We start from the raw sequence: 9,527 nt of genomic DNA on the forward strand, positions 1-9,527 counted from the left end.
GTTCCAACACCACACAAGCCACCCACTCCCAAACGGTCCTGCAGACAGAGAAGCTAGAAGCTGCAAATTAAAATGTTTCTCAGACATCGTCAGTGATGTACGGAAGCTGTTTTAGACCAGAGCAATTCAGACAAGCGACCATGTTTTCACAGCTCTTTATATGTATATTTGACCCCTCAGATTCAAATGACCAGGAACCAGGGAAAGTGCTGTGGACAGCCTCAGTGGTGAGGAGATAGAGAGTGAAACCAGTGAAATATAAGTTATGACAGAACACTGAGATAGTTATGAGGAGGACACGATCTAGTAGACCTCCTGCAGTAGATTAGTAGTGTAGTGAACTGTAGACAGTGTGGTGGACTGTAGGGGAAAAGAGAATCCAATGATCACATGTGTTTTCTTACTGAAGAAGCAGCCAGTGAAGTCAGTGAATGGCTACTACCAGCTGACTGGCGTAGTCTCTCATTTGGGAGGCTCCGCAAACTCCGGTAAGTAAATACCTTAAAACACATACATGCAAATGCACAGTACATATGGCATAGGCTGAATCCCAAATCACTCCCTTCTCCTCGACTTTCAATTTGCGTATTCACGCGCGCCTCTGCCATTTAAACAAGTATCCCAAAGCTGAGGGAGTGATGGGGGGGCCAAATCACCCGTGGGCCAAATTCATCCCACAGTCCGCCAGTTGGGGAACCCTGGTGTAGGGGATAATTAGACCTTCTGATAGCCTCTTAGATCAAGCGAGCAAGCCTGCAGGCTTCAGAGCAAAGTGTCATCCCGACAAGCACTGCTATATGTTTAGAGTTTGCGCAATTTAATTCAAAGGAATGGAGAGGCATGCCACGTGTATGTGTTTATCTCTGATTTCCAAACTTGACACTTGTAACAGATAAAATACCTTCCAAATGAACTGTTTAACTGTTATAACACACTCCATTACCCACAAGAGCCTGACCCTTGACCTCGAGTCTGTCTTCTTTGTTCCACAGGGCACTACATTAGTGACATCTTGAATGCAAGTGGAAACTGGTTCTGCTGTAACGACAGCCAAGTGTCAATGTCCAATGAAGCCACTGTGCTGAGGACCAGAGCCCGGAGTGCTTACCTGCTCTTCTATATGTTCAGGTACTGCTTACTCTCTTCATCTATATTCTTGTGTTGCTATATATGTGTACTATATGTACAGTAAGTTGTTCCTTTCACCCTTCAGGGCAGGAGAGCATTAGGCCCCAGCACACAGGGCCACCAGCACCAGCACCAGCCTCAACAGGGGCAGCACCCGAACCAGCCTCCACACACCAAGCTCAGCCTCAAAAGGCTCAGCCCAGTCTCAACAGGGGTTGTACCAGGCCTAGACTAAATACCCTCAGCCCAGCTTCAACAGGGTTAGTCCCAGGCCCAGCCTCAACATCCTTAGACCTTCCTCAACAGGGGCAGCACCAAGCCCAGCTTCAACACTCCCTGCCCAGCCTCAACAAGGGGGGTGGGGGTGTTATGATCACTACTGGCTGTAAGTGAACAAGTAATGCGTGTTTGGGGCCATACTGGATGTATCCAAGGCTCAGCCAGTCGTTCACATAACAACAGGATGTAGCACGTGACTGAAGAGAGAAGAGACAATCAATAGGCTCTGTGCATTATACCGCCTCCAATGTTCTAATTTACTTCCTACAGGGTTGATGACTTCCTGCAGCGATTTTTGCTATTGTTTTTATCATTAGCTTGATAGCTATCTAACTGTTGTTGATGCATTTCTGACTGAAATAGTTTGCAATGGCTACGTTTAAATTACAGCCCCGCGAATGAGGTGCTAATGAGAGTGACTTTGTTGAAGGAAAAATTGGGGAGCGACAATTCCTAAAAAGAGGTTTTGTTCCTACAGTCTTCTCATGGAACTGGCACAATGAAAAGAGACCTGGTGTTTGGGAAAGAAGACTGAAACCTCCTGCTCTGACTGAGGAGGATGAAGAACAAGGTGCGCTGCCTATGGACTGTGCCACCTCTGATCAGGTCCAGACACGTGATTACTGTGCAGCCCCTGAACCCGCAACCCTGGACACGGCCCTAATGGCAAATCATGAGCACGTAAGAGAAATTGAGGAGCTTCGAGCCAAGCTGGAGAAACTGACTGCCCAACACAGCTTTGGTGCGATTTTCTGGTTCTGACGAGGATATGCGTTTTTACACAAGGTACAGTAACATTTTATTGTTATCCAGTATTACTATTGTTTTATTTACAATGAATTCTTATTATTATCCCAAAGTCCATCTTACCTTTAAGATCGTGTTCATTGTTATTTAAAACTAGGCTAGCGTATCTTAGCATAAGTAGGCACATTGAATGCACAGTTGAAGTCGGAAGTTTACATACACCTTAGCCAAATACATTTAAACTCAGTTTTTCACAATTCCTGACATTTAATCCTAGTAAAAATTCCCAGTCTTAGGTCAGTTAGGATCATCACTTTATTTTAAGAATGTCAAAATGTCAGAATAATAGGAGAGAGAATAATTTATTTAAGCTTTTATTACTTTCATCACATTTTCAGTGGGTCAGAAGTTTACATACACTCAATTAGTATTTGGTTGCATTGCCTTTAAATTATTTAACTTGGGTCAAACGTTTCAGGTAGCCTTCCACAACAGGTTGGGTGAATTTTGGCCCATTTCTGCTGACAGAGCTGGTGTAACGGAGTCAGTTTTGTTGGCCTCCTAGCTTGCACACACTTTTTCTGTTCTGCCCACAAATGTTCTATAGGATTAAGGTCAGGGCTTTGTGATTGCCACTCCAATACCTTGACGTTGTTGTCGTTAAGCCATTTTGCCACAACTTAGGCTGTATGCTTGGGGTCATCAAGACCCATTTGCAACCAAGCTTTAACTTCTTGACTGATGTTTTGAGATGTTGCTTCAATATATCCACATAATTTTCCTTTCCTCACGATGCCATCTATTTTGTGAAGTGCACCAGTCCCTCCTTCATCAAAGCACTCCCACAACATGATGCTGCCACCCTCGTGCTTCACGGTTGGGATGGTGTTCTTTGCCTTGCAAGCCTCCCCCTTTTTCCTCCAAACATAACAATGGTCATTATGGCCAAACAGTTCTATTTTTGATTCATCAGACCAGAGGACATTTCTCCAAAAAGTACGATCTTTGTCCCCATGTGCGTTGCAAACTGTAGTCTGGCTTTTTTATGGCGGTTTTGGAGCAGTGGCATCTTCTTTGCTGAGCGGCCTTTCAGGTTATGCCGATATAGGACTCGGTTTACTATGTGTATAGATACTTTTGTTACTGTTTCCTCGAGCATCTTCACAAGGTCCTTTGCTGTTGTTCTGGGATTGATTTACACGTTTCACACCAAAGTACGTTCACAGAACGCGTTTCCTTCCTGAGCGGTTGTTTTTCTGAGATCTTGGCTGATTTCTTTTGATTTTCCCATGAAGTCAAGCAAAGAGGCACTGAGTTTGAAGGTAAGCCTTGAAATATTTCCACAGATGCACCTCCAATTGACTCAAATGATGTCAATTAGCCTACCAGAAGCTTCTAAAGCCATGGAATAATTTTCTGGATTTTATCAAGCTGTTTAAAGGCACAGTCAACTTAGTGTATGTAAACTTCTGACCCATTGTGATACAGTGAGTTATAAGTGAAATAATCTGTCTGTAAACAATTGTTGGAAAAATGTATTGTGTCATGCACAAAGTAGATGTCCTAACCGACTTACCAAAACTATAGTTTGTTAACAAGAAATTTGTGGAGTGGTTGAAAAACGAGTTTCAATGACTCCAACCTAAGTGTATGTAAACTTCCGACTTCAACTGTATATTGTCTTTACATTAGATTTCAGTTAACCCCCAAAAATGCTCCCAGGTCATCACTGCAAATAAGATTTGGTTCTAAGTCCACTTCCCAGGTTAAATAATGGAACATTTAAAACAAATTCACTGCTGTGATGATAGCTGCTATGAATTACAGTAGAATTGCAGTAACAAGTAAAACAGGCTACAATAGCAGCTTGGTCATGTCTAGTGCTACTTGAAGCTCAGAGAAGATGGGCAATAATAGTAATGAGCTTTTTTGGTATTCAAATACTCTGGGTCTGTCTTTAGATTTGTAATCTACACCTACCGGATGGCCTTCTGGCACTTGACTGAGCGGGCAGCAGAGACCAAGTTTAAAAGTCACAAGCACCAATCCATCTGAAACAAGTGTTACTCGAAGAAAACTGGTAAGGGACAACTTCATTAAATACTATTATTTGATCTTACTGTAATTTCAAAACATGATTTACTTTTTGTTATGGACCGAATATAAGGACTATATTGTACTAAAACATTTTTCTTTACGTTCAGACACTGCCATCAATCGACGAGTTCTTCTTGTTTATGACTCATCTGTCGCTGGGTCTGAAGCAGAAGGATTTGGCCCATTGGTTCAGCATCCACCAATCGACAGGGTTACGGATTATCATCTCTTGGGCCAACTACTTCTACTGTCTGCTTGGATCAGCACGGATATGGATCCCCAGGGAAACCATCAAAGCCCACCTGCCACCCGAGTTCAAGGACTATCCAGACACCCAGGTAGTGATCGACTGCACTGAACTCCGCTGCCAGACAACATCTTCACTACTACTGAAGAGTGAGGTGTTTTCTTCCTGTTACAGGAATTAAATTCCTCGGTTTTAATACCCAATTAAAATTAATCACTCTGTCAATTCATAAGAGTCTGTAAGACCCTTATTTGTATAAAATGGACAGAGACCAGTCTTTGAAATCAACCAGCTGTAACGGTATTCCTGTGGTGAAGTAGAGGCGGACCATAACGCAGCGTGGTTATATTGATTCATGTTTAATAAAAAAAGATAACCACGAACACTACAAAACAATAACCGTGGAAACCCAAAAACAGCCCTATCTGGTACAAAACACAGAGACAGGAACAGTCATCCACAAACACACAGTGAAACCCAGGCTACCTAAGTATGATTCTCAATCAGAGACAACTAATGACACCTGCCTCTGATTGAGAACCATACTTGGCCGAAACATAGAAATACCCAAAACCTAGAAAAACAAACATAGACTGCCCACCCAACTCACGTCCTGACCATACTAAATAAATACAAAACAAAGGAAATAAAGGTCAGAACGTGACACCAGCTGCGTTTATTCTCGTGAGTACTGCTCATTATACATTTTATCACAGGTTATAAACTGAAAATGACGTCAGCGTTTTCTAAACTGTTCCGTCTGTTCTCGACACTGGTACAAAGGCTGTATAGTTCTCAAGCCTTCCCACATCGTCTAGAGCCAAGGTCAGCCTGTATAGATAAGCATTCTAGCCAGTCTGGCGATATAGTTCATTCATTTCTACCAAGGAACAGACAGTCATTGTTCTAATTCTTGATTATATTTACACACATTATATTCAGTACTAGGATTAGAAAGAAAATTAATACATATACAGTAACATAATAGTATTCATTCTGATTAGTACATATACAGTAACATAATAGTATTCTGATTAGTCTGATTGAAATGTATACATAATTAATTAGTCATTATTGATAAAAAATTTCCTACAAGTCACACTGTACATTTAAGGGCATGTTGGGAATGTCACCACATGGAGCTGTCACTTTTATGTCATCCTTGTGTGCTGGGTCTGTGATTGACAAGGATATCTTCAGCAGTCTGGATTTATTTCCTTACTGTACATGTGTTTATTTGGTAGTAGCAAAATAATAATTTGTTTATCTACGACATGTATCAATCATTTGTGTTGTAGTGAATATCAGTTTGTGTGGAGCTTGTAAATTGGCTTTAATTAGGCAATGAGTTTAGGGGTGGGGGAAAGAAATCAAGTAAACACAGAATAGCCAGAATGCAAGACTGTATACAATGTTAGAGATGTGTAATTGATTAACTGAACTGTTGAACATTTGCTGAAATACATTATTTTAAACAAATATATTATACTGCAGTTTTCTTCACAAGAACATCAATACTTATTTTTCATGAAACCACTAAACTTGGCACCCATGCAGGGATCCATTCAGGTGCGAGAGACACTTCTGCAAGTAGTGGTAAAAATAAAAGTGTTAAACCTGCTCTCTTATAGTTTTTGAAACCTGTAGATCTTTAGATATCCTTTCAACTAGGATGTCCTCCTGTGCACAGATGACAAAGTCACACCAGCTACAACCTGTGAGAAGAATTTGACCTTGCACCTGCCAGTAGTAAGCATGAAATCTCTTCAACTTCAGCTCTCCATTCTGTATCCTCAGGTAAAGGCAGTCAACATAACTTTGTACATTTGGGCACTTGACCTCTAAGAGTCCAAAGTGTGGTCTCACACTGGGATCAAATATAATGCCATCTGGAGAGGATCCTAACCACGGAGCATCTGGGTGCACTACGAAGCCACATGGAAAGAAGTTAACATTCTTCAGTGTGCAGTACTCCTGTACAGCCACTGGCTCCATGGCTAGCCCCTCTTCATCTCCACACCAGATCCCTTGAACATCCGCTCAGCTCGGCGGTCCGCTGAGGTCTCTCCCCGGACATGGCAAACCTCTCGGAAACGAGAGGATGTTAATTCTCATTTTCCTGAGCTGATGCCATTCCGGGCTGCTGCTCTGCTCCCTTGTAGCAACCTCGACTTTGTTTGACATCTCGTAGGTTGTCTCTAATGCCTTGACCTGGAACTGCCCCTGATGGCTAAGGATGTAAGCACACTGGGAAGACTGAAGCCTGTTGCCATCTAACAGAAGTATTAGTGGAGAAGGGGCATCGGCAATTTTCACAATTTCACGGGTCTTTGGCTGTGGAAGTTGATAGGACAGCACACTGCCAGCTTGCACTGGCCCAAGGAGGACTCAACCAGGGGCACATCAGCTGACATTTCCATTGTTTTCACAAGAGGGGAAGTAAGTGGAGAAAAGTTGGCATATGTTTCTGAGACGTGGAGAAGGTCCATGTCAGGCATATATCCATGGAGTGCTTTGTAGAGACAACTTCTGCAAAACATTTTAAAACATTAATATCAGGTTGGAGAGATTACTATGACACAGACTCATAGTAGACACAGACTTTTCCACAAACAGCACAAGCCCAAAAGTTGAAATAAAATGGATTAAAATATACAGATTTATAGATTTTTTTTAAAATCACAAAAATGTTTTCGAAATGTTTCCATTTTAGGAACCTCCAACTTACCTTATTCCATCAGCACACGAGTTAGTAAGTTTACGGAACTCTATCCCATCAACCGGACCTGGCTTCACACAATAATTAACAAGGATTTACTGTTACATAGGCTAAATACTTTTCAGGTGCATTTTTTTAATGGATATTGATAGACTCACAAGTGTTCTTGGCTCGTGCCAACGCTGTTCTGTGTCTGTGCAGCTGTGAACTGGTGGTGCAGCAGGAATGTTTAGTTGAGAGTAGTGCGCTGTCTGGTAAAGAAGGGCCACCAGATGATTGCACACAGCACTTCCTGCAACACAGGAGCAGTGGCGTCTTTAACACCATCTGTGAAGATAAGTGTGATGAAAGACTGAAGTGAGAAACAATAATGATTGCGACCCATAAATAACAATAAACAGCAGTATCTGGTCTTCTTAACTAGGGGCTCATTTAACTATACAGGAATACATTGTGTCTCAGTAACACAATTACCAAACACTGCATCAACAGATCTTTACCAAATAACCTGTGGGCAATTCTAAATTGGGATTGGGACCCATCATTAATATCTATCTATTGATAAGATTAAACGTTGACACTGTCTCCAACACATTTTGACAATGATGACAGTGTCCCACAGGAGATGTTTAACAAGGTCCCTAGTAGCCATCACTCTTCCTCATGGACCTGTGACAGGCAGCCCTCACGGTAATCTCCCCTGTCAAGCTGGAGTCAAGGAGGCTGATTTAACAATTCGATGTACACGTTCTCAGGTAGATATATGGTTGTCGCTAGCTAACGTTATATCTGTCACTGACTTGGTAACGTTATTCACCTACATACTTATCTAAGTAGCTTCCTATATACATATTGAACCCCTTTTAATTATTGCTAGCTGGAGTCAAGGAGGCTGATTTAACAATTCGATGTACACGATAAATATTAATTTGAGGCAAGTCCTGAAGACAACTAGTAAAAAACTGCGACACAGTGGTAGTAATGTTATATCGTCGATAACAACAAGACTGACGCCGGTTTGAAGTGTGTTTATAACGTCCGATATAAAGGCTATTTTCTAGTTGCAGAAAGAGAGCAGTAGGGTGCAAAGGCAGTTCGCCAGTTACAGCAGCGGGTCCGCTGAACGATAACGAAGAGGTAGGTGAGATAACGCTGACCAGGGTGATAAGATGAAGAAGCGTACTTCATGAGTTGTAACCGAAAAACAACTGGCATTTGGAAAGTTTGAGGTGAGGGAGAAAGTGTGGTGAAACAAGTATTGTATCTTGCTATATAGTACTGTAGCTGGATCGAATTCTCCGTTAGCTAGCCAGAGAAATGTTGAGCAACATTAGCAAACTTAGCTGATCAAAAAATTGAGTTTATTGTTTGAAACTTAGCTGGCTAATAAAGCCAGACAGCGAGCTAACGTTAGTTCCCTAACCAATTCGCTATAGTATTAATTGGTAACGTTATACGACTTCTTTGCCATTCCTCAACTTACTGGACCCTGACAATCTGTGAAATGTTAACTAGCTAACGAACTAACTACTATCTGTGAACTAATGTTTTCCCTCGACAGTATTTGGTTAATTTTCAGAATGAGAGAATTAGGTGAAAATGAGGCGTTGCTTGTTAAACAAGTGGATTCAGCGTTCAAGTGTGGCTGGAGCTGGGCCTGGCTTATGCTGGATGCTAATAGAGGTGAAAGAAACGCCACACACTTTCCCTCTCAGTGGATAAAAAGAGGTATGCCAGGTGTACTCTCTGCCTGAAAGAGATCAATTGTGCCAACAAAGGGTATCATGCTCTGCTGCACATTGTAGAACAGATGTCCACAGGCAGAAATTGTACAATGTTATTACGTGCAGTGTAGCCCAAAGATATGGCCTTTGTTGTGTTGAACATGACTTTAACACGTTTGTGTGATTTTATTATTATTATTTTTTACTCTGAAAGTTATGTTTGCACACATGCAACACTTGCTCAGTGTCTACTATAATAGATCAAAAATAGAATGCCTGTTTGTTTCATTCTATTGCTACTTTAACCCTAAGATGCATAGTAAACATGGCGCCCCAAGAATGCATATGCCAGGTCAAAATGAACCGTTAATGTAATATATGTTTTATTTATATAGATCTAAAATATTATACATTTTGTGGAACATAAATCTTTTGAGTGCTGATTTGGACCTTTTCAATAATTATTTGATTGTTTTAAATGTTTTTTTGTCACTCTTCAACATTTTGATACACATTTCAATGATAACATATGATGAAAATGCATAACAGCTATTGAAAATATGAGCATATTTTTCACATTCAACAT

General features: G+C 41.3%; 1 protein-coding gene and 3 long non-coding RNA genes across 5 annotated transcripts in view; 3 read left to right on the forward strand and 1 right to left on the reverse strand.

Annotated features, from left to right (window-relative positions):
• LOC124003240 (ubiquitin carboxyl-terminal hydrolase 37-like) overlaps positions 1–9,527 on the forward strand; it is a 30,121-nt gene that overhangs the window by 13,954 nt on the left and 6,640 nt on the right. Inside the window, exon 10 of the mRNA XM_046311334.1 lies at positions 410–488. Within this exon, the coding sequence (XP_046167290.1) occupies positions 410–488 (79 nt within the window). The remainder of the gene's footprint in view (positions 1–409; positions 489–9,527) is intronic.
• LOC124003242 lies at positions 1,338–4,820 on the forward strand. Of its 2 annotated transcripts, none has more exons than XR_006833200.1 (4): positions 1,338–1,388; positions 1,886–2,193; positions 4,116–4,234; positions 4,359–4,820. It is a non-coding gene; the product is annotated as an uncharacterized LOC124003242 (long non-coding RNA). The 2 variants fall into 2 exon arrangements; XR_006833199.1 differs by having other exon boundaries at positions 1,344–1,513.
• Positions 6,891–7,512, reverse strand: LOC124003243. Its single transcript, XR_006833201.1, has 3 exons — positions 7,376–7,512; positions 7,227–7,288; positions 6,891–7,027 (listed from the first exon to the last, which is right to left on the reverse strand). It is a non-coding gene; the product is annotated as an uncharacterized LOC124003243 (long non-coding RNA).
• LOC124003244 lies at positions 7,887–8,446 on the forward strand. Its single transcript, XR_006833202.1, has 2 exons — positions 7,887–7,972; positions 8,279–8,446. It is a non-coding gene; the product is annotated as an uncharacterized LOC124003244 (long non-coding RNA).

The sequence above is a fragment of the Oncorhynchus gorbuscha genome, linkage group LG18 (genome assembly GCF_021184085.1).
Source record: "Oncorhynchus gorbuscha isolate QuinsamMale2020 ecotype Even-year linkage group LG18, OgorEven_v1.0, whole genome shotgun sequence".
NCBI classification, from domain to species: Eukaryota; Metazoa; Chordata; class Actinopteri; order Salmoniformes; family Salmonidae; genus Oncorhynchus; species Oncorhynchus gorbuscha.